This window comes from Amblyomma mixtum, chromosome 7, assembly GCF_055824585.1.
Source record: "Amblyomma mixtum isolate Tamu chromosome 7, ASM5582458v1, whole genome shotgun sequence".
NCBI classification, from domain to species: domain Eukaryota; kingdom Metazoa; phylum Arthropoda; class Arachnida; order Ixodida; family Ixodidae; genus Amblyomma; species Amblyomma mixtum.
Genome location: NC_143018.1, coordinates 57031313 through 57057062, shown reverse-complemented (window position 1 = coordinate 57057062; position 25750 = coordinate 57031313). Strand labels below are relative to the sequence as shown.

The following is a 25750-nucleotide window of genomic DNA, read 5'->3' as shown; positions in this document are numbered from 1 at the left end:
TGACAAAATCTCCATCACTCAGTCCAAGCAAACGGTTGCATTCAAAGGACAAGGCATCGCGCCGAACAGGTTGTGGCGTTCCGCGGACTCCCTGGCAGCGCTACAACAGGCTGTCGCGTTTCACTGCTAAATGCGAAGCTTAAGCGTCATTAATTAGCGGATAATTAGATTTAGGCATTAATCAGTAATTAGCCATTAGGCAGTAATTTGTCATTACTTAGTCATTAGTACTTAATCATGTGCGACTTCATCCAGTGGTGACGTCACCAGTGCCACAGAGGCAGTCAAAGTGGTGCGGAAAACGCTTTCGCCTCTACGCACTTTAGGCAGTCAAAGTGCCCTCCGAGATGCCGCCGCCGCTGCGATTGCCGCGCCGTTGCTTCCGCAATTCTACTCGGGATGGCCATTGGTCTAATATCTGAAAGAGTTGATCGCCAGCAAAAGGAAAGAGGAGATGGGAAGATGTCGTCATTGCGCAGCGGCGCCTGCCCACAGCTCACACTGAGAGAAGCAAGCTAAGTAAGCTCTAAGAGATTGGCAGGGGAACCGAACAAAAAAACTTTCGCAGGCCACCTTACCTCTTTGTAGTGGCGAGGACTTGCTAGACATGGATGCTGGAATGCTTTATTTGCGGATGTAATACAGTTAGGCCTTTGCACGTGGCGTCGAACTGTACGCTGAACATCTTGACGAGGCTCCAGGAAATCATGTGTGCTGCAGCTTGCGGCTGTATAGGTGCTGTTTCGAGAGCATCAGTGTGTATCGCAAAATGACGACATTACAGAAACACATGTGCACTTGAAGCAGCGATAGTGGTATCAAGAAATTTCACTTCCTTTCTGAAATACAGCTTCATACCGCGCTGTGGCATTCTAGCATGTATTTTCATGGAGTCGAAAAGCGGCAAACGCTGGACTTGCTTAGTGGCTTGCATGATTATCATAGTTTCGTGTCTAGTTGTTCAACGCTGACAGTCAAAAATTGTTATAGGGGCTTTGGATTGCCATTTGTACATGGTCGCATTTGTCCAAACCTACAATTGCTCACTCAGTCAGCTGTGTTGCTAAAAAAGTGGTGATCTGTCCCGGCATAATCTTCACTACCATGTCTCCCGTATCTCCGACCAAGGTTGTTTCAGGAGCGTCCATCTGTATGTCGTCTAGCGGATGAGACGATGTGTTCACACGCTGCATGGGCCAGCGGTGCCGGGTTGCGCCCGGAAGGTATTGGTTGGCTCCCAGCGTCAGTGGTTGGATGTCGCTGAGGCGATGACCTTCCAGCAGTCGCTGTAGATGGCAAGCATGAGGTCAAAGAACAATCAAAATGGACAGATTGATGTAATGCTTAATAATAAGCGAATAGCGCCTTCTGACTCCAGGTTCGGCCAGTCCACTCACTCATTCGCTCAATTAGTTTCTTCTTAATCGAACGAGTGACCAATCAATAATAGGTGCAAGTGAGTTAGTCATTCGGTTCGACACCAATATGTCCACAACACAACAACTCCCCGAGCGAAAAACCGCCCTGTTCATTTTCAAAGCTGAATTTTGAAACTTTGACAAAAGGACATCAACGTAAATCACAAACTTTGAAATTTTTGAACCTATTAACTAGCTCGGCAGGGATCAACGCATTAAGAACAACAAAAAAAAAAAACTCATGAAAAGGAAGGAAGCATCTATGCACTGTCATGGACTGTAGAACTGTTTTAGATGCCAAGTCTTTTCAAACTTCTGGAGTGCCTGGAGCACGTAAAATTTAATAGGATTTTTTCATGACAACGATTTGGTTAACGACAGTAATGATTTAGTTACATTATTCTCTTGGAACTCCGGAATGCTCTGATGAAAGAACCCACTTGGCCTATCCTTTCGAGGTACAGCATCGAAAGATAAAAACTGGCTGTCTCTGGTACCTCATAGAGGCGCTCTATATTTTAGGGCTACAGGGATGTTGAGCATTAATGGAGAACTGCACGCAACTTGCTCCCAATGTAATACTCGGTAAAAATCGATTCCTTGGCTTTTGGTGAAAAAGAGGCATGTAATGCGGAAAAACTGCATTTAAATTTTTTTTCGTCCCTCAATTCTAACCCGTGACACCAAGAACAAAAGGGATATAGTGGTGACTTAGTGAATGGTGAGGTAGCGTAGTCTAAATGATCGGGCACAAAAACTGTCTTGCCGTATTGTATTTTATTGCAAAAACAGCAGAATGTGGCGATACTCGTATTCCTGTTCACACCTTTTCTAAGTAATAAAAGCTACCTTTCAGCTTAGAGCAGCCTCTTTGTAATTATAAAGCGATCGTCTACCCATGACAGTTGAATTTATCTCAACTCAGAGCCGCTTTAAGACAAACCATGCTTTGGGAATTACGGGACCCAAGAGAAGTATTTCAAGCCTGATTGATAAGTTTATTCATAAAAGGGGCAGACAGGTTGGCCGGAAACATCGCTGCCGCTGAAAGAGGTTTGCACAAAAAATCGCGGCCCTGAAATTCCACAGACACGAATCAACAATGCGCTCACGTTAACTGCCTGTTCCCGTGGTAGTGGAGATGTAAAACTTCGAAATCAGAAGATAAGCGGATGAAAATGACTCCCAGACACAGTTTCTTTTCTGGTAATTTCTATCGTAATCCGGTAAATAACAGATCGGACATCAACCATAACTGTAGTAAGGACTGACCCCAAGTATGCTGTTTCAACTGATATGAAGAGAGGGACTAAATAGTTCTAATAAGGATCTATTGTTCACTGTCAGTAATATACTAAAAAAATTTAAAGAAGGAGCAGAGGCACTGTGTTAAGCGCGAGGATAAGTGCTTGGTACTTCTGTCTTGTTGCGTAAAAGATGTAAATCCCCCATCTATAGCAGACTTAGTGTCGACTGTGGTGCTATCATTGTTTACAACTTCAATGAAGCATCACCAATGCTGCAACTTTCCCGTGTGGAATTCCGCCGCCCCTTAAGCTGGAATTACCATTCTGCCCAAAAATGCTTCAGGGAGGCTTGAGAATAACACGCAATTTTCAACAAAGGTTGGTCAAGCAGCACTAACGCACATCCTTTGAAATGTATTCGACATGTTTGTCGCTTTGGGTGCATGAAAGAACATTTTCAACGACTTTTCACCTTTCTTCGCAGTTAAGTGACAAGGATACACTCCTGCAGATTCTTAAACACTATTGTAATATGTCATTTACCTCTCTCTATCCTACAAAGACGCCCGCTCTCCTCTCCAACACCCTTGCCCCTTCTGACCTCACGACGATGACTGATCATTCTCGAAGGGACTCACTCCCCTGGCCACGTAGGAGGGGGAGAAAGGTAGAGAGAGAAAGAACAAAGGCCGGGAGCGCAGAAAAAGGCAAGAGGGGATGCACGCGGAAAGTAGCAGAAAAAGGGATGAAATAATGACTAAGGAAGTTAGTTTAATAGACATTGCGGACAAACAGGATTTGGCTTCTGTCAATAGATTACCGAATTCTAAAAAGAAAACCTTTACTTTCACTAAAACGGAGATTCTATGAAGAATAAAATAAAAAATATGAAATATATGTCTTGCTATTATCGGCTGACTTCGCAAGTAAACTACAGTACGCGCACGCAGTTTTATTCGTGAATAGTGAGGTTAGGATACATCGCTATTAACGTAATAAGCATGATCAGAGAGTCTTGGGTCCTCAAGCGAAGAACTTAAATCGTGCAGAGGTAAAATTCTTAGATGCAATTTTCGTACCCATATTTGAGTCGCTTGCCACGGAATAAACTCCTACCAAGACAGACTTTCAGACTTTCAGAAAAAACCAAAGAATGAATTTCAATAAGCACAAAAATTTAATGCACTTTTCTTAGACTTCCTTTTAAGGGCACGCATTCTGCGTGATCACAGCGCGTCAACGTGAGAATTTCCGTCAAATAATAAAGACTCCACCTGTAAAGGTTACAGCATACTACTTTGAAGCTGTTACCATTGCATGATACGACCAGTTGGCGAATGGTTTACAGCACGCCGGTGCTTACCGTGACGTTAACGTCCACGGCAGCATCAGCGAGCCCCAGATGTTCGAGTCGAAGCAGAACTTGGCTTGGCGAGAGCCGCTCCAGGGTAAGCACGTGCACCGTGCTAGGCAGAGGTGACCGCAGTGCGGAAAACTGGAACACGTGAAGAGTAACGACGTCATGAATCGATTTAAAGGAACATCTCGTGTTCCTCTCTGCAGTGCTGGCTTATGTAAACGCAAGCAGTCTGATGGAAGATCCTGCTTGATTAGATCGGCTAGTTTATTAATACATTGAAGTAAATTTTTCTAAGCTTCCCGAATATTGAACTGAACAAAATCAGTGGGGAAAATCTTGCTCCTCCGCTATTTCCTAACCTTTTAATCTGAGTAAAAGAAGCTTACACTGAGCAATAGCTGCGAGGAGAATTCACAGCATGCAGCATATTGCCGCGTATACAACAATAGCCGCTCGGCGGCTGTTCGGCACGCAGCTCGTGCGCCACACGGTTCGCTGCTGAAGAAGACGAAGCTCGACGTTCCATCCTGGCCGTCTCGGTGTGCGCTGGCATCATCTCGGTGTTGGCGTTCCTCTGCCGTCTGGACGCGGCGCTACCTGTACCAACTGCTACGTGACACTGGTGGAGGTGCGGGCTCGACGTCCCATGTCCAACACCTCTTCAGACAGCCGCTCATCGAGTCCCGACCAGCTACCCCTTGTCTGCACGCCCGTTCACCGCAGCAGCCGCCGTCTCCTGGGACTGGTCCCAGAGTTTGGTCTCCTCCCAAAAGAGGCACGCACTCATCGACCTGGTGAGCATACCACCATGGCTCAGGCTAGCGCTTCACATTTGACGCTCCAGCAACCCCGCGTGCCAGCCAGCTTCCATGGCGTCACTTTCGAAGACGTTGAAGACTGGCTTGACCAGTTTGAGCGGGTTGCCGATTTCAACCAATGGAGCCCTGCGCAGAAGCTGCGGAACGTGTATTTCGCCCTCGAAGACGGAGCCAAGATTTGGTTCGAGAACAGGGAGGCCGATCTCCAAAGCTGGGATACCTTCCGCCAGCAGGTCCGGGACACCTTTGCTAGCACGGACCGCCGGGATCGTGCGCGGCGCCTCCTGGACGCTCGCGTACAAAAGCCTAATGAGACCGTTGCAATGTTCGCCGAGGACGTGACCCGTCTTTGTCGGCGCGCTGACCCAGATATGGCGGAATCCGCGAAGCTCCGCCACCTGATGCAAGGTGTGACGGACCAACTCTTCGCTGGTTTGGTCCGGAATCCCCCGCAGACGGTAGCCGACTTCATCAAAGAGGCGACCGCCATTGAGCGGGCCTTGCATCAACGCTGCCGCCGAAATGACTCCTTGTGCGGAGAGCCAAGCGCCAGTGCGGCTTCTTTGAGCGTGTCCAGCGACAATGCGTCGCTGCGTGAGCTCATACGCGCTGTGGTCCGTGAAGAGCTGCAGAAACTGACCCTTGCCTCGTCTGACCCGACGGCTGCGGCTCTTACCGAGGTTGTGCGCGACGAGATTCGTCAAGCATTTTCACCGCCTCCTCCAGTCATGCCGGAGCCACGCCCCATGAGCTACGCCGCGGCTCTCCGTTCCGAGTTGCCACCTGTGCAACGCTTGCCGTACCACCCGCCGCCGCCAACCGCTCCGCCACCGTCATTCTACCAGCGGCCTCAGCGAGGACCTGCCATGCGTCCACCGGCCCGGAAGGCGGCTGTTTGGCGCACTTCTGATCAGCAGCCGCTCTGTTATCATTGCGGGGAAGCCGGCCACCTGTATCGCCGTTGCCCATACCGTGAAATCGGCCTCCGGGGTTTCCCACGTGACGCTCCTTGTCCCCGTTTCGGTGAGCGACCCCACGAAATAGAGGAGTACCTTACTGCCCATGACACCACCTCTAACCGCCGACCCCGATCTCCGTCTCCCGCACGCGTCACGTCGCCCAGCCGCCAGGCTTTCTCAGATGGACTGCGGGGCCGGTCTCCAAGCCCGCGCCGGGGAAACTGAAAGCGGCGACCTCAGGGGGGAAGGTTGCTGACAGCGGATATAACGAAGACCCCCGAACGCCGCCGGAGCGCGATGCCGAGATCCCGATGCCGCCGCAGCACGATTCTGTGAACCCGAGTTTCCCTGACACCGATGCAGTTAGCGCCGACCTCCGCATTCACGTTGACGGGCACCCAGTGACTGCTTTAGTCGATACAGGCGCGGACTTTTCGATCATAAGCAAGCACCTCGCGGATCGCCTCAGCAAGGTAAAGACAGCCTGGGATGGACCTCAAATTCGTACTGCTGGGGGTCACCTCATGACGCCTGTCGGAAGATGCACTGCTCGAGTCACCATTGCCAATTCTGCTTTTGTTGGCACTTTTGTTGTTCTGCCGCACTGCTGCAAAGACCTGATCCTCGGAATGGACTTCTTGGGTGAGCATGGTGCCATCATAAACCTTCCTGATCGTCTGGTAACATTTTCGACCCCTGGAACGATTCCAATCGACACCGAACCACGCAGAGTGGCCCTGCGCATAATCGACGCCGATGTGACCGTCCCTCCGCGATCCTGTGCCCTCGTTACCGTCATTTGTGACGACCTGTGCAGTGCTGACGGCGTAGCAGAACAGAACACTGCGCTTGTACTCTCTCATGGGGTCTGCATCGCCAGAGGTATCGTCACGCTACGGAACGGCCTGGCAGATGTCCTTCTAACGAATTTCGGGACCTAACGGCAACACATCGCCAAAGGCACTGCGGTCGCATACTTCGAGGGCATCGCCGAAATTAACGACTGCCTTGCCCTCCAGAGCGAAACGTCCAATTCTTGCACACCTCAGCTGATCCTCGACGTGAACCCAGGCTTACCCCCGGCCGATAGGGAGAGCCTAGTCGGCCTACTGCATCAGTTCCAAGACTGTTTCTCGTCTACGTCGGCAGTCAAACAGACGCCTCTCGCTAAGCACCGCATCATTACGGACTGCAGTACCCGACCAATTCGACAAAACCCATACCGTGTCTCACTGCGGGAGCGTGAAGCCATAGCTGAACAAGTCAAAGAGATGCTGCAGGATGGTGTTATTCAGCCGTCGAGGAGCCCGTGGGCTTCGCCTGTGGTTTTGGTTAAGAAGAAGGATGGTAGTCTGCGATTTTGCGTTGACTACCGGAAGCTTAACCAGGTTACCAAGAAAGACGTCTACCCGTTACCACGCATTGACGACTCTCTTGACCGGTTACGGCACGCGCGCTACTTTTCTTCGCTGGACTTAAAAAGTGGTTACTGGCAGATCGAAGTTGACGAGCGGGATCGCGAGAAGACAGCGTTCGTGACGCCGGATGGCCTTTATGAGTTCAAGGTCCTTCCTTTCGGTTTGTGTTCAGCTCCAGCAACATTTCAGAGAATGATGGACGCTGTTTTGTCGGGCCTGAAATGGCAGACGTGCTTGGTATACCTGGACGACGTTGTTGTATTTTCGCCAACGTTCGAAGAGCACCTCCAGCGCCTCTTGACCGTGCTACAGGCTATACGATCTGCCGGCCTGACGTTGAAGCCCGAGAAATGCCACTTCGGTTATGAGGAGCTCCTTTTCCTGGGCCATGTCGTCAGCCATCGTGGAGTCCGGCCGGATCCGGCTAAAACAGCTGCCGTCGCCAACTTTCCCACTCCTTCGGACAAGAAAACGGTCCGGCGTTTTTTGGGCCTTTGCGCGTATTACCGGCGGTTCATTGCCAACTTTTCCCGACTTGCTGCACCGTTGACGCATCTTACAAGAGAGGACGTCCGATTCACGTGGACAGAACAGCAGCAGCAGGCATTTGATGAATTACGGCGACGCTTGCAAACCACGTCTGTCCTTGGTCATTTCGATTCTCGTGCGGAGACTCTCGTCCACACAGATGCCAGCAACGTGGGTCTCGGTGCTGTTCTCGTCCAGTGGCAGGACGGCGCTGAGCGCGTAATAGCATACGCCAGCCGCACTCTGTCTCGTGCCGAATCTAATTATTCCACGACCGAAAAAGAATGCCTTGCCGTGGTATGGGCTGTGACAAAATTTCGACCTTACCTGTACGGTCGACATTTTCAAGTTGTAACCGACCACCACTCTCTCTGCTGGTTGACGAACTTACGGGATCCCTCTGGCCGCCTTGCGCGTTGGAGCTTACGCCTTCAGGAGTTTGACATGTCCATCGTCTATAAATCAGGGCGCCAGCACAACGATGCCGACTGCTTGTCCAGATATCCAGTCGAGGCTGCGCGCGACGACGACGAACCGGACTTTCCTCTCATCGCAGCCGTAGACGCAGCGACTATTTCCAGTCAGCAACGTGAGGACCCGGCGCTGAAACCTCTCATCGACTTCCTGGAAGCACGTACCGAGGAGGTTCCCCAGCCCTTCGCAAGAACCCAGTCCTCCTTTTGTCTGCGCAACAACGTGCTGTACAAAGCCAACTTTTCTCCAACCGGAAGCGACTACCTCCTCGTCGTTCCAGCGAATCTCCGTGAAGAAATCTTGCAGGCGTGTCACGACGAGCCCACCGCAGGTCACCTCGGCTACGCCCGCACTCTGGCTCGGATCAAAAAGAGCTATTACTGGCCTAAGCTTGCGGCGACTGTACGACACTATGTGCGCACGTGCCGTAATTGTCAACGACGAAAAACACCCCCTGTCAAGCCAGCTGGACTTTTACATCCCGTTCAAGTGCCCAGACTCCCGTTTGAGCAAGTTGGCATGGACCTTCTCGGCCCTTTTCCAACTTCATCTTCGGGAAACCGGTGGATTATCGTCGCTACTGATTACCTTACGCGCTACGCTGAAACCAAGGCCCTCCAGCGCGGCACAGCAGCCGAGGCTGCGAAATTTTTCGTGGAACGCATCGTCCTCCGGCATGGCGCTCCAGCACTAATTATCACGGATAGAGGCACCGCTTTCACTGCCAAACTCTTGGAATCCCTCATGCGGCTGAGTGGCACTACTCACAGGAAAACAACCGCCTACCATCCCCAGACGAATGGCCTGACCGAGCGCCTCAACAAAACTCTCGTCGACATGCTGTCCATGTATGTTGACGTTGAGCATCGCTCTTGGGACAATATCCTGCCATATATTACTTTCGCGTATAACACGGCTCAACAGGAAACCACGCGGAGGACGCCCTTCTGTCTGTTGTACGGCCGCGAAGTGTCGACAATGTTGGAAGCAATGCTGCCCCATGATGGCCGCGACCCCGACGTTGGCGCCGAGGAGTTCACGCTTCGCGCAGAAGAAGCTCGACAACTTGCACGAGTGCGCATCCTGAACCAACAAGACCGTGACGCCCGACGTTACAACCGCCGCCACAGACTGATGACGTTCGCCCCGGACGACAAAGTGTGGGTATGGACCCCCATTCGACGCCGTGGCCTTTCCGAAAAACTGCTCAAGCAGTATTTCGGCCCCTACCGAGTTCTCCGTCAGCTAAGCGACGTAACCTATGAAGTCCTCCCTGATGGGGCTTCCCGGACTACTCGCCGTCAGCAGAGACCAGAGATTGTTCATGTAGTGCGGATGAAGCCCTATTTTTCGCGAGACATTCAGTGACTCAGTGCTGTGCGTTACTCTGTTTTTTTTTGTTTCTTTCTCCCTATTTTCTTTTTAAAGCATCGGGCCGATGCTCTTTCCGAGAGGGAGGGTAATGCCGCGTATACAACAATAGCCGCTCGGCGGCTGTTCGGCACGCAGCTCGTGCGCCACACGGTTCGCTGCTGAAGAAGACGAAGCTCGACGTTCCATCCTGGCCGTCTCGGTGTGCGCTGGCATCATCTCGGTGTTGGCGTTCCTCTGCCGTCTGGACGCGGCGCTACCTGTACCAACTGCTACGTGACAATATTAATCAGGGCAGCGATGAGATAATGTGAGACAAGAAATGCAGTTTTTCTCGTACTGGTAGTGCACACAGACAAGGACTCAAAGTAAGGTAGAAAGGCACACCAGACCTTTGCCTTTTCCTTGTCAGTGTCAGAACAAGAAAAATGAAATGCCAACTACAGCCCACAAAATTTTTAAGCAATGCAGATTTACGCTAGCAAATGTCCTGGTGAGATAAAACTGCTAATAAGTACACTTTTCCACGATTGTAGCTATGAGATTATGGAAGAAATATAGAAACACCGCTACCGCACGTACACATGAGGTATGGAATTTCAGTCCAGAGGAGATGCGAACTACGAACGGGTGCACGCAAGATCCTTTAATTTTCCACTAACTGCTCACATCGTCTTTTTTATGATACGGCAGTGGCGCCAAGGAGGCCTCCTCTTGACATTCATGAAGTTATCCACCTATGAACTATTTCCTTACATAGAGGTATCATCATTAGCCCGATCACATAAACATCAGGACGATGTCCTCTGCAGTTCGCTTCCACTCCACGCACTGTTGCACCAATCACGGCCATCCTAAATGAGGAATCTAATTCTCACAGCACCTTACTCTACTATTGTGGGTTCGATATAGTGGTGAGGCGGGATTAGCATTATAACAAAGACCTTGACTACTGGCGATGTCCAGCGATCCATTCGAACGCTTCGGTTGCACAGCTAAGTTCGAGAGTTATCAGACGCTAGTGTCGCACGACGGCACTACCCTAAATCCGTACCTTTTCCTGCTTGGGCTGCCATCCAGCGGGAGCGAACACCAGAACCGGTCTGTAGACTAATTGCAGTGCCTGTGGACGCAACATCTGGCGAGCCTCCGACGCGGTACCCAGGAAAAGAAGGTGCCTTCCTCGGGCCACCAGTCCTTGACCGTCACTGCTAGTTTCCTCTATGGTCTCAGGATTTCCAAGGTCATCGTTGGTCGTGTGGTACCGGTGCAGCTGGGCGGTTGATGTCGATGGTGTTGCAAGAAAGATGGGCACAGGAAGTGGGAGCACATTGTAAATAACAAGACCTCAGAGTAGCTGAAGAGGAAAAGCTCATGACATGCAATCGTGACTAGCTTGAAAACAGGGAATAAGTTTTTGAAGGGTCTGCTGGCAGGCACATGTAGATTTTGTAGCAAAAGTTACCTTCGACTGATTCTTCCAAAACGCCGTGGCCAACAAGCTGAATCAACCGCAACGAACGTGTAATACTCAGCACGTTGCTGAGTACTGTCGTAAATATTTGGAAACTCTTCTCATTCAACGACATTAGACAAACTGAACTGGAATACTCATGAACTGAAATACTTTACTGCAATAAAACCTTAGGCAGCACAGATGCTATTTGTCTTGCTCAAACATGCGGATTTCACGTTTCGTGTGATGTGAATTTATTATAATCGGATACAGCATTCCTCTGCAGTGAAGTCGCCTGATTTTAAGATAACTGCACAATGTTAATTACCGACAAAGAAACGGTCTGTTTAAGCCTTCCACCTGATCTAAACAAAAGCTAAACGAAAGAAAAATCTGAAGAAAAGGACAAAGAGTTTTGATGACCATCATTTGGCTGTTAAAGTGATACATTGGTGTTCTGATTTTGTATACTGCTGTGATTATTAGTACGAGCAGTACAGCGCGCTGCGAACCTTGGCCTCTCGTTGCTATATAAGTGCTGCTTTTCACTGCGATACCAGTACCAATCGCGCATGGCGAAAATGCCGGCCTTATGTCTGTGAAGCATGGAGTGAATCCTCCAGCCATCGTAAGACCCACCAGACTCTCCAAGCCAGCTTCATCCGCCAGAAGCATCAGCCGCCACTAACCCACCTACCTGCGCCCTCCAAAATGCCGCCATTCATTAAAAGCCGACGCAAAAAGGGCAATGGGTGGCCCGATCCAATGGAAATACATAGAATTCGACTCATTCCCCTTTTCCTGACATGATTCGTCACTCACATTTCTTTACAACTATCGTTATTGCACACTTACACTTCATGAAACGTCGTTACGCTTCAACGTCGATGCGCTAGAGGTAGTTACTCACCACAGGACTTCTCCTGGAAACTTCCGTTATCGGTATTATATATTACTCCTGTATATGCCGCTAAATGTTGTCTGGCAGTGGAGGCCTTAAAAGCGAGAAACATACAGGAAGAACCAGGGCACAGTGCACAGGTCGCCGAGGGCTCATGCACGCACCCAGTCAACACACTTTACTCATGCTACTGTCGTTGACATCTCTCGTTGCAATATATTTAGCTCCAGTCATTCAGTAAAGTTGCGAACAGATAAAACACAAGACGACGGTGGTCATCACGCGTCAGTAAATGGTTAAGCAGTTAGATAAAGAACATCACTGAGCTTCACGTATCGCGTTATGCCACTCCAGAAGTCACCGTTGAGTAGACACAGCAGTGCGCTACCTTCGCCAGCCTCGCAGACAACCACCGAAATTCAGAATATAAGCTAGAACAGGTAGTTCTCCTGCAGGTAGCACTTCGCTCTCTTTACGTCGAGGGAGGCATTGAGCACGGATTTCCCCTCCAGCGGCACCAGTTGCTTCCAAAGCCATGCTATGGGTCGCAATTCATCGAACGCGGCGGCGTAGTGATTTTCGACAGATGCTGTGAGCCCTCCGTCCAGTTGCGGTCTCATCAGGAAGCACGCTGTCTTGCTGAGGTAGCCCTTGTGTTTTTGGGCTGCTCACGCACGGCTAGCGTGCGGAGCAAGGCATCTGCAGACTCTGGAGACAGCTTATTTCCAACGAGACTTACACTGTGAAGTCTTGGAGCGCTTTCTCTGAGTATTTCGGCCACAAGGGTACAAGCGTGTTGTTTGACGTTAGCGTCCTACATGTCAAGTTCACGAAGCCAACGCCGCAGGCCAAAGGCTACGAGAAATCCGCTGTCAGGCTCAAGACTGTTGCAGTGAGGGTGCAGCACCATGCGCTGCAGGTTGGGCGCCTGTCCGATGATGAAAGGGGACAAGGCGGAGAGCGGCTCAAAGTACGGTTGGTTGTACACCCGCACATCGTGGATCCACTGGCGCTGGCCATGCAGGTGACCAAACCATGACTAAAGCGCCGTCGTTTTCGTCGCCGCCGCATAGCTACGTGATCCCGTATTCATCAGGGTCTTCCCAGGAGCGGGTTCAAAGCTTGCCCTGCTAGAACTCAGCCAACGCCAACTTTGCCGCCCGCAAAAGCTTTGTTCCACAAGGCTAGCTGGTCGATGAGCCAGCATGCTATGAGCGCGTCCGTGGAGCATGAAAGCTGGGTGAGAGCGTTCGCGGCGCCATCGCCAAGTGCAGTGGCCCGCGGCACCCACTCCTCTTATTTGTTGTAAGGACGGCAACGCACCTTCCACGATGGTATTGAGGGTTCATCTTCTTAAGAAAATTCTCTCCATGCCCTAGTATTGGAGGGAGCAGGCGTATTTCCTCAAGGGCGATGAATTTTGCTCTTGGACAAAACTCCGTTTACTCACGCTGCCAGTCTCGAACCGTCCAAGGTCATTCGACGAGCACGAGATTTTGAGTTGTTGCCCTCAGTTCCGGATCTTCATATGCATCCACGCCGATTGTACTCATAACACAACATTTCATCGAACAGGAAGGCGTGCGCTGAAGGTAGAGCGCTTCGCATAGCAACGAAGGAAACGAAGACTAGCACTCATTCTTACACTGGAGACTCCACCGCCAATAGGTTATGCCTTCGTCTTTGCCGCGGTCTTTGCTTATTTTGATGATGACAATGATGAGCAGCTATATCTCTTAACTCTCTCGATCCTGGCTGTCCTACTTGTAAATCGTGTGGACTACGGCTGACTGTACATGTAATAGCCAAGTTGCTTGTCATGCTCCACACTGGAAACTATTTCGATCTTTCTTTACTTATGTGGATGGGCGTATTGCTTGCATTATCGTTTCAGAGCGACAGGTTATGCAGCGCGTCTGGAAAGTTCAGTGGCGTGAAGAGCAGCGGCTTTGTGTTCCACGTTTACATTGAACAAATACCTCTTATATGTCTTCCGTGTACAGAAAGCATATCATTTTCAATTTGAGTTTACGTCCCTCGTATCCTTTGAACATTCAGGACATAGTAGTGTAATAAAAAATTACCAGGAGCACTTAGGAAATTTACCTGCGAGGAATAGGAAAATATTGAAATTCTGTTCCCATTCTGTTCCAATATTATTAAGCTCCATTTGAATTTCTTTCAAATTCTATTCTTAATAAATTTCAATTCTACACCAATTATACTCTATTCTTTTGTAGTGGTTAACATTTAGCAATTTCCTACCTTTGAAGACGTTGCACAATTGCGACCAATCATAAATTATGTAACGCCGCCACTTTTTGGGAGACCCCGTCTAATGCTTTGGAACTAATAATAAAAGAACACACGATGGCAAAATGACGAATAGTAAACAGCACTTTCGGCGGTTAGTTATGCAGTCAGGCTGTGGTGCTTTTTTAGTGTTTGTGGTTCCTTTTGTTCAGACTGTGTGTAATGTGTGTGTACTCTGAGCGTAGTTTTCTCTAGTTTCTTGGGTTACTTTTGTGTGCGCGCTTTGAATGCACAATCCTCTCACTCATTTATTCACATCCTCTTAGCCACTTTTACTTTATGCTCGGTAGCAATACGTACTCCGTTGAACAACCTCCCTGCCATACCGCTTAATACTTTATCTCGATGTATAATATAGATAGTTGCACCTGTTGTGAAATAGCTATATATCATCTTCTATTGTTCGCACTTTCTATATACAGAAACCCCTAAAGGCCCTCGCTACGACGGTATTACATAAAGGGATGGTAAAAATGCAGTCATGAGAAACTGAACCCTTAAAAAAAGTAGAAAAGCAGAGTCGTTGAACAGCTAACAAGTATCAAAATGAGGTGGAACAACAACGCGCAACAAGAACATAATGGAAACAAATAAACAGTGGCGAACTATAAAAATCAAACGAATTATGGTCAAACAACAGAACTAGACGAATTGTTCATCCCTTTCACTTTTTAAAAGTTCATGAAACACTGTCGGATTAAGTGCTGTTGTGATTGTAGAAGGCAGCCGCTCCCAGTCTATAATAGTTTTGGAAAAGAAAGATTTAGCTAAACCTGAAATATTGCACGACGTGCGTTGGATTTTGAAAGGATGGCATTGCCATTACTTGCTGTAATTCTTTCTACTCTAATACTCATTCATGAGTTCTCCTGTGTCTCTGCTGTTTCGATATTGTATTACTTTTCTTTTGCAGCTAATTCGGCTTTAACTGTTTGTCTACGCCGCGCCAAAGCGCTTTCGTACGGTGCCGTTTCATCTATTTACGTCCTCTGACTAAAGTTCCCCAATCTAGTCTGAGTTGTCATTGCGATTGCATTGTGGCTCTCATTTTGTGGCAGCTTGCTGTTTCATCGATGTTTAGGTGTATTAGAAATATAAGAAAGCTCATTTGGTTAAGTATTTGAGCCAGGAGATATATGCTTTGCCTGCCTTTTTTTGTCCTGCCCTATAGCAAAACGCAGCTTGAGCTGTATTTTACCGACGAGCGTTGATATCTTTCAAGTAAAGCAATGGCCATGGCTTGAGGTGGACAATTTTCCATGTACTTTGTACGGTAGGCAGTGAGGCCTGCTTTTGGTTAATTTTTCTGCTGAAGTTCAGCGGCCCCATCCTTTAGCCACCGCCGTAAGCTGGAAAGTTACCATAAGCTCGATGTGTCCCTTGCGTAGACTGGTTCCACCCTGGGCACGGTCCGGAAGAACCACCATCTGCAAATCCTGGTCTTTGTCCTGCGGGTGAGGGTGAAGTGTAATGAACGCGTGTCAATGAGTGGGATACTAGTTCCTCGGAAGGTTGCCCCTGTGACTCACAAAAACGAACAAGCATTGTAAATAGTTTGAGAGCAACGCGTTTAGAGACTATTTCATTGCGCTGAAGATGGCGTGAATTTTACGCAATGATAAATATAACAAATTCTTGGCGACGCCTTTATCACGCGAACAGAAGCCACACAGAGCTGCTAATTTTATAGCAATCCGGTCTCTCTTCGTAACTGTAGGATTATTTGAGAACCAAGGCGTCTTATGGCTCAGCCTACCTGAATATAGATCCAGGAAGCCACAGGATAGTAGTTGGACGAGATAGGCCACTTCTCTCCTTCTCGGGCACTCACCCTGCGCCGAGTCAACGGGCAGCTGCATTCCAAGCTTTCACGTGAAATGTGTCATGCATTCCTAGCATGTGAACTACTCAGCATGCTTGTGGGAACTCTTTACAACTTTACCCAGGGACAGATAAGCGTCTTGCACAGCTTGTAAGATTCTGTTCCACGTAAAAGTCATTGAAGTTAATTCAGTGATTAGTAAATAGAAGTTCGTACTTTCGGCTGCAGTGGAAGGGGATGAGCTTTGCACGGCTTGCGTTCGATGTCTAGAACTGTCTATGGTTACAGAGAGACGTCTAATACATGCATGAAATAACACAATAGATTTCATGTATCGCATAAATACACAACTGTTTTTTCTTCTGTTTGTAAACGGCGTCACAACGCATTGAGAGAAACTGAATTGCCCCTGTCATGCCCGACATTCTTGAACAAAAAGGTTGAATATTCAAAAAAACTTTAAGATAGAGTTAGAAATGTAATGAATGTATTGGTCCATTCTTCCAATGTGTTGCAAAATCTTTATTTTTAAATTTTTTCCATTTAAGCAGTTAAGACTGCCTTATATTACCCACGGGGAACGCTACTGACGAGAGCAAAAATGTTACTGGTAAAAAAATTGCAATATATAACAAATGTGCTCATAAACTCATTCTCGCTCAAAAATGCTTTTGTCCACTATTGCTGGATATGCATGCGAAGCCTCAAAGGTTTCCTATGGCTCTGAATGATAATAAATTGGGTAATGAAAACAGCCATATTTTCTTTTGCCATGTCGGAGCTTACCTTCAAAGTTGGAGAGTCAAATTGCTTAACTGTATTATCGCCACTAAAAGTGATGAATCCAAGAACGTCGGTCTAACCATTCATTTCAATTTGCCTTCATGTTCAAGAGTATTCCGTAGTTCAAGTACTAACTGTAATCGGTGTCAACATCTCTGACATCCCTGATCTTGAAGGAAAACCTACTCAACTGTGGCTGTCAAATCCACCGTTTTGGACAAAATATTTATTTATGAGGCAACTGGGAACTATTGCAAGATATAATGTCGGTCGAATATTTTAGGTCGAAAATTTTTGTTCGAGAATGTTCCACATCACTTGAATATAACCGTGTGAAAAGCGTATGAGAAACGAATGCAAGTTGGGGAGATTGAATTCAAATATAGCTTTTTAATTCATATATAACGGTTTTGGCTGCTCTTGCTGAGTTACGCAAATAGCACTGCACGGCCTAAGTGTGGTCAATTGCTGCGTATGAAATGTTCTTGTACAGACGTGTAAATGCTTTCAGGGAGGTGGCGGCGGTTTAGCAGCTCTTCTGGACCTCCCCCAGCACTTGCTTTCTGTGTTAACTTGCCGCATGTGAGCGGGATCTCCTTTACCGCCTACAAGCGTTGTCGGTGACGTGTTTCCAAAGGTTTGGAAGCAACTTACGACCGCGAGTACCAGGAGATGGGCGATAAGTACTGAAAGTAGCGCCAGGCCGCATACTTGCCTCTTTCTTATTTCTGGCCAAGCCTCTATCTCGCTTCGATGGGGACAGACGACATTTTTTGGTCCAAAGCACTACTTCACGAGATCTAACCGGCTCACCGGATTTGTGTGTAGCTATACCTTGACGATGGTCTTGGCCAGAGTATAAATAAATAAATTTAGTAAATGGTCCCGCGACTGGAGTTCAAACCCGCTTTGGAGCGAACAGATTAGCTTCGCTGTCCACTGCACGAGAGGACCATGCTATCGCCGCAGAAGATCACACGGCGTGGTCAACTGCAACACACTTTCACGCGGTGCATTGCAGATCGCTGTAGTCATTAACTAAGGCTACTATCTAACTAATGTCGTCGCTAGACGTCCCAGGACCTAAAAAAGCAAAACCAAGAGCCAACCATGCTAAACACACACTTTCACACGTCTACTCGGTTTGCCTACGTTAAAACCCTACTACTTTTTTGAATTTTCGAAGATGGAGCTGTCTTTACAAACTATTTTATTGCACAGTGTGCCATTTTAACTCACATTCTGTGCATGTCCCTCCAGCCATTACTGTCCGTGTAGAACCCCTCGCTGTGGAGGTCGCTGTCGAATATGCTGACCACGTCACAGCCTGCAAAGCTTTGCTTGGTGGGCTCCGTCATCCTAAAAATGAAAACAAAAGGAATCGTTTCGGAACAAAATTTTTAAAATGTAGGCAAACCAGCAATGGCACAGAGCTAAAAAAGTGCACCAGCACTAGGCAGTAAACAAGAAATAAGAGCACTTATTCTAGTGCTTCCTGTTCTTAACGGCGCGATATGTACACAGTCATGCGGCTGCATAAAGTGTGTGTTTCGCAAACACTTCTTCACTAACCCTTCAGCAGCTCACTAGGGTAGATTCCGCAAAATTATGTTCAGGCAATGGTGACTTCCTGTAGGTCTTTGCGAAGTTGTATCGGTGGGTGCCGCCGCACAATGTGTTCACACATGTTTGCTAGCGCATATGCACAAACATGGAGAGAGAAAGAATAGGACGCACGCCGGACTTGCAACTGAAACATTATTGACCGAAGAAAAAATTTATACGATCTTTTTTCTTCTTTTTCTTGTACCAGTGGTGCCATCATCAGCTGCGATCGCGTCATGTTTTCAATGTGCTCATGTTTTCCTTCACCTGCTAGCAAAGATGAATACCTCTGCATGGTATAAAGAATATTCGGATAGAGTCAGGATGGTTGAGGAACAAGCAACCGATCATTTTAACCGTCCGTAAAAAACGTGCATAAAACTTAATGATCGCTGAACTGCTTCCAGTAAGAGCAGCTGTTAATGAGTGAACCATGAGACTATTCAGAACATGTTATGCTTAAAGTTGGTCTATAAGACGGCCCCTTTGTTGCTAGAATACTTTTTTTATCGTCATTGGTTGAATGTAATCGGTCGTATAAGAAACGCTGTCTCTCTGTTCGTGAGATCTAAAAAACGCTTATATGTTCAAGAATTTGTGTACAAGAAAGCAGCACAGTACTATGAATTATTGCAAGCTTTATGTTTCACGGGACTGGCTGCCGTCGATTAATGTCACGGAGCCATCAAAATTTAATAAAGAGCGCTGCAAAACTGCATTAGCAGTAACTTGTACTCATACACATCATTCTCGGGCATCAGTAATTAGTATTCTGTGCTGGCCGCCGGAAACTCATCGGTGATATGTTAAACTTTTTATTTTTATAAAACTAGACAGTCCCATGAGATTCAGCTTGAACTTTGAGCCTAATCTTCAACATCGCCACGAAACCTTCCTTATGAAATGCTTGCTGCGTTCGCACTATTTCCAACGCCCATAGAAAATCAATGGGATGTACCGAAGTCTCCAAGTTCCCGCTGTGATTTTAGTTTTCAGCGCCACGGGGCTGGTGGTGGCAGCCGTTTGAATTAAAATCATTTGTCCAGTTGCCTTCGACGTGGGGAAAGGTGGAGCTTTGTGTCTTGTGCAAGCATTTTGAAGAGTTCCAGTACTGTGCCCCTTGCGACAGTCATCGAAAAGAACCATATAGATCGGGACTCGTTTCGCAGCTTCAAGACACCCTCAGAATTGATCAGTAAACGCTAATGCCTTGGCGTCTAACTACTTAGACATTGCCTTCTTTCGTTCTTTCGTTTCGTTCCCTTCAAACCATATTTAATTGTTTTAAATTTTCTTTTTTTCCTCTAACTGTTGAAATTTGGAATGGATTGGACGGCTCACTTCGTTCATTGCCAATTGAAGAGTTTGTTGTTCAGTTGCCTGACAATTTGACCTGTTGATCTGTTTTTAATACTTCTGTGTTATGTATTTCTATGCTACGCATGTTATTTGACTTTACTCATGTATTTACCCACTCCTGCTATGTCTCTGCTCAGAGACAGCAGTATTAATAAATAAATAAAATAAATAAGCCATGAGCAGTCGCCAGGTGCTTAGTGATTTGATTCCTTTACGTGCGTGCAGTAACTGACAGCATGACTACAATACAGGCACGCAATCTGCCTATCCTTTTGGAGAAGACGCGATTCGCACTGGCATTGAGCATTACGCATTTTTCAACTGCCTAGCGGGTCGCATCTCGCGGCAGTTCAACACTCCATCTTATTTATTTATTTACTTACTATCAGGGACGAAACTTTACAGAGAGGAGGGGGTGATACAGAACAAAAACAGAACAAGTAACGTAGCACTACGATGTAAAATCAATTACAGCATTCTTAAACAAGTCGGCGTTTGTAATGGAAGCGATGGAAGCGGGAAGGTGGTTCCATTCCTTAGCAGTCTTGGGGATAAAACAGGCGAAGTATAAGTTGGTGCGACTGCTGGGTACGCCAACATTGAACTGGTGGTCGCTGAGGAACATTGAGGAAAGCTTCATCAATTTTTCTTTTAGTGAAAATAATTTTTCTGCCTGTTTTCGGCCATGGTCATATCTATTCGACAGCGAAGAGCTACAATTGCTTCGCGCGCTAACTTTTTCAAATTTGGGAAATTCACGTGGTGGTCACCACTTGCTAATTAATGGCGGTGTAACCTACCGCTGGAGATTTGCTCATAGATATCAGTCTTGACGTAATTGCAGTTACTTCTGCACATGGCGAGGCCGGCGACATCTGTATCTTATTTCTGGCCTTTTCTAGCTTATGATAGCCCCGATTTTAGTGCGACCTCTTGTTTTTCATTAAATTTCAGTACTCATTGCTACAAGTGAGTTTCAATCATACTATGTGTCGTTTTGGGAAAAGGCGCTGGCGCCGCTTGCTTCTATATTAGCCTTACAGCTCCGTGAGTGGTCCCACAGTCCAGGTGAATTCGATGAAAGGACTGTCACTGTGTAGCGTTATCACTTGCGAAAGGTAGTTGTTGAAGATCTGGTGGATTTCTTGCACAAGGGGTCCCTGTTGAAGAAAGCGATATTGATACAAAACACGGATCAGGATGGCATTTATAGACAGCAACATTTATAACAGAGTGCACATGTGGGTGAAACGTTATTAACAAGCCGTTTTTTATGCGAAGCATATTACAATAGGTAACTCAAGCCCTTCGTGACGGTTACACGCTGTGCACACCACGTGACACAATGACGTCACGACAGATGAGAGACGGGGCTCCAACTTGTGCCGTCGCTGCGGTTGCACGCCGTGCAGATCACGTGGTTTGTTGACGTCACACCACGTGACACAATGGCGTCACGACAGATCGCCGTCACGCGCTGGGAGAGGGAGAACGATGCCATCGCACAGACGCCGGAATGTCCTCGAGCGGCATTCCCGCGCATTTCGAACGCGCGTTCACACTCGGTGTAGGTGAAACGCTCGCTCCACCGGGCAGGCGGACGCGGCTTCCGTGGCAATCCAGGCGCTCACCCAACGCGCGTCTCGGGGTTAGTCGGCGTTCCGCTGTAGCCATGCCGTTGTCTTCCCCCACGACGAAGGCTTCTAGTGGTTGTATTAAAATGACCAAGTATTCAACCAACGAAAGCCACGTATTACCAAGCCTAGCCATCAATATGCTTCGCATCTGACTAGGCTTAACCTTAGCTAAGCCTCAGCCATTTTTTTTACTACCGTAAGGTGAGAGCTTGCTTTGCACTTTTAAAACCCTTCTCTTTTGATTACGCATATTGCTACACCAATCGCATCTCACACAAAACTTGTTCTGGTCAAATGTTTAGGGGAATCCCCCAAGGTGGAGTAGATTTGTAATAAGGGAGTAATTGCTCATTGAAGTCCACCCGAGCGCAGCCACACGGCTACAAAGGAAAGCTAAACAGCTTTCTCAGAAACTTCGTAGCTTTTCTTTGTAGCCGTGTGGCTGCGCTCGGTGGATGTCAGTGAGTAATTACTCCCTTATTACAAAACTTGTTCTGAGGAAGATATTCTTACAGAAATATTCATGTAACGTCCACTGCCAGTTGTCTGAAGGTGTGCATTCTCAATTTCGATTACGCCTTTTTGTAGGAACGCAGAGGACACTTTAAAACGAAAGTTAGGATAACTCTAAATCTCAAAGCATTATATGGAGCCTGTAGATTTCGGTCACTGCTGACGTTATGCAGCTCCTTTCCAAGTTTTTTTTTGTATTTCACCATTTAGACAGTACTCTACAATCCACAAATCGACGCGGTAGTTTTGTAAGGAAATTCACCTTTGCACTGTAACAGTAGACACTATACATATATGGCGCAGTCACCGCAATGTACATGAATATCTGGTTGCTCGATAAGAGCAGTTTAAATGTTTACGAATATGAGAGAATTTGCACTCTCAGAACCGACCATGCTGCAGTTGCGAGCGCGTTTACAAAAACTTTTATACTAAAAAAACATTTCGGACAGAGCAAAAGCCATTGCACAATTGTACTGACAAAAGACAAGCGTACACAGTCTACTGGTCATTTTCTGCGGATGCAGTGGCTAGCGAACCAGAGCCCGTCGCTCTGGTTCGAGTGTCTAGGAGAGACTTTTAGCATAACGGAGGGGTATACCTCTTAATCGGACTCCTGTGCACGTGCAGTGGCAGGCGGGGCCAGTAAGGCCAGTGCAGGTGCGCAGGAGGCGTCCGGCTGTCAGGTATGTATTTTATGCTAGTACGTCTTCAATATGCTAAAAGTCGGTGCGGATTTATTACTGTATCCTCCATTTTCAACAGGCCGGAAGCTTGGAGAAACTACCTCTCCTCCGTTGCTGGTTTTAAAGCTTTCTCAGCCTCTATCGGTGACTGACTCTAAAGCTAGGATAAAGATCGGTAAACTGGGATAAACAAAGGCTATTCTTCGAATTCGTGGTGGAAAAAACAGCGCAAACTAAGACAGCGCAAACTTTTCTGTGTTTTATGGCTTAGTTTGCGCTGTTTTTTCCACCATGAATTCACACCAACTAGCCCAAATGTCTGCTTTGCTATTCTTCGAACCCTTTCAACCCCTTGCCACCGACGCGGTCCAAACCCGAGCAGCTACTTTTGCTGTGAGCTGAACAGGAATCTGGCTCATATGAGTATTACTAGCCCGCTGCACTGAGCAATGGCTGAAACACGTGTGTAGACTGGATTTAGTACGAATGTCATCGAAAGGGGGCAGAACCAGCAAGTCCACTGCGTTTATGTACCACGTAACGCAATATGTGAAGCATTCTATGACAAAGCCAAAAACTAAACTCCAGTCATCAAAGCTAATGTGCGTTCATTCCGGTCGTGTCAGATCCCTCATTTTATGAAAGCCGAACCAGCGGTGCTGTCCTTTACCTACGGGAATGTGATGCCTCATTTTCTGTTTATAGCGGCTTTGGCGCGTTGGCTTTGTGACCTAATTGAATTAAATGGAGAACAAAAAACAGCGTGGCTTCACTGGCTTGCTAGCAGCTGCTTTGAGATATTTGCTCGCGAACTTGGGAAGAGTGAACGTTCCAGTCTCACCGCTGTTCTCCTTATCAGCAGGGTACGAATGAGAACTTTTGAACGTTTCGGTTGGTTATATCTTGGCGTAATGAAACTGCCCTGATCCGCTGCCTAAGGGAGTAAATTGAGTAGGAACAGGTAACCTCGATCTTGTCTGAAAAAAAAAAAGAAACTGTTGAATGGTACAGAATAAACGTGTAAAAATTACCGAGGCAAACTTTCTGAATCTGTATGTTTTAAGTGGACAGCGAAATAGTACTATGCTAAAGCAGCCTTCTATAGCTATGTGTGCGCTGTAGAGTGCTATATTTCTGAGTGGCGTAGTGTGTTAATATTTGAGGTTGCTGTTTGACTCATAATTTTTTACAGCACAGCTGTTAATGTCGCGTTTCTCGGTCGAACTTCGTGGCGCAGTGACGTAGCCACGCTAGGATGAAGAGGAGAGAAAACAGCGAGTGTGGAAAAATAGCTGTCATGCGGTGTCACCTCCCCTGCCTCCTGCATCTTTCCCATGCGTCCAAAGATGAAGCTGTTTCCATCCCACTCCCGGGATCTTCATGTAATGCTCGGCTGCACGGACGCGAAACGACTACGAATGCAAACATCCCTTTGCCGCCCGTCTCCGTTTTGGTGATTTTGGGAAAGCTAGCCCGAGGCACTAGTTATGACAACTGCACGGTCACATGAGCGTGCCATGACTGCAAGCTCGCCAGCAGTACACGGGTGACACTGATCTGCCGCCGCAGATCGTGCGTGCTTACCTTTCTACAGGAACGAGAGAACAATTTATGATCTCTTGATCAATCTTTATCTCTTACAGAATATTACAGACAACATCGCAGGTATTTTCCCCCGCCTAGTATAACACTCAACTATCAACAGGCGGTGGCATGGAAGCGTCTACAAACAGATGTCTACCCACACCCAATTCTAAGCAAACATATCATTCCAGAAATAGAGGATGATAAATGCAAGAAGTGCGGGTTGAGAGGGACACTCGACCACATAATGCGGGAGTGTAGCCAGTCACCAAGCAGGGCAAACAACATTAATAGTAGAGACGCCTGGGAGACCTTGCTCCGGAGCTCGGACCCTGAGCTCCAGCTCACCGCCGTCCGACTGGCTGAAGAGGCCGCCGGGATACAAAAGATCCTGGCCAGCATCTAAAGCGACTACCCCATGCGGCCGGATCTGTCCCGATCCTCCTCCCTCAACTGAGGGTATAGGACAGGGGAGGTCTGGTTGAGGTAGTCTCATTCTGTTGGACAATAAATGTTTTTCACTCACTCACTGATCTCTTGAGTTGATCAGTTTATGAGCGTCAAAAGTACCTCTTTAAAAAGATGCATAAATGCGGCTCGACCCACCGTGACGATGCGGTAGGTGACTTGGTCGCCCAACTCCTGTGCCTCGCTAGTTGCGGTGAAAACGTAGTGGCCAGGCGTGGAGGCGTTCTCCGGAGCTGTCCTTTCGAACAAGTACGTGGCAAAGGTCTGCCTCAACTTCACCGAAACCTTGGAGCCGTGCAAGAGGACGGACGAAAGAAGGCCCGAATTTGGGTCCAACGCTATGTGGTACCTCTGGGAAGAAATCAGGACCGAGACAGATGACGTGTCATCACGCACTGTCTCCCGACTCGGCTAGGCTTAACACAGGGAAACAGGTGCAGCTCAGTATTGCACACCAAAGAGTAAACAGCTCTGCGCATCATGACGTAGAGCACCATGATATAGCCTGATGAATAATATCATAGCATAGCATAAAATATTATAGCAGAACACAACAAGAACAGCGATAGCAGAGATAGCAAAACCTAGCATAGCAAAGTCAAACATAGACTAGTATAACATTACGTAGAACATCCTAGTATAACGCGCAGGATGCCTCGAATATCAGATGTTCCTGGATTGCAGTGGTTCTGTACAGTTTCGCAGTGGCGCCGGCAGCAAACATTTCAAAGCGTTATAGAGAAGTTACATAAGAGCATGGCATATGTATTAGCCAGCCTCGAGGAAAAGAAAAACGCATACTTATGCTTCACGTATTTAAATTAACAGTCGTGGTTGCCGCCATAGATAAATGTAGAACCCATTAAAGTTTCAATGTGTAGTGCATATAACTTTTTTACATGTTAACGCACGGTGAATTTAAATCAGGACGTGATTTTATATTTGGCAGCGCTGCGACTAGGAACAAGAACAGAGAAGGAAGACAAGGACAAGCGCTTGTCCTTGTCTTTCTTCTCTGTTCTTGTTCCTA

At 47.5% G+C, this 25750-nt stretch overlaps 1 protein-coding gene across 1 annotated transcript in view; it reads right to left on the bottom strand.

Annotated features, from left to right (window-relative positions):
• Nucleotides 1–719: 719 nt before the first annotated feature.
• Nucleotides 720–25750, bottom strand: part of LOC149336143 (lysosomal alpha-mannosidase-like) — a 54141-nt gene continuing 29110 nt past the window's right edge. The window contains exons 14-21 of the mRNA XM_089554085.1: nt 24859–25071; nt 20874–20992; nt 18108–18203; nt 16020–16095; nt 15625–15711; nt 10648–10866; nt 4029–4160; nt 720–1286 (exon numbers count right to left, since the gene is read on the bottom strand). Of these exons, the coding sequence (XP_089410211.1) occupies nt 1044–1286; nt 4029–4160; nt 10648–10866; nt 15625–15711; nt 16020–16095; nt 18108–18203; nt 20874–20992; nt 24859–25071 (1185 nt within the window). The 3' untranslated portion in view covers nt 720–1043. The remainder of the gene's footprint in view (nt 1287–4028; nt 4161–10647; nt 10867–15624; nt 15712–16019; nt 16096–18107; nt 18204–20873; nt 20993–24858; nt 25072–25750) is intronic.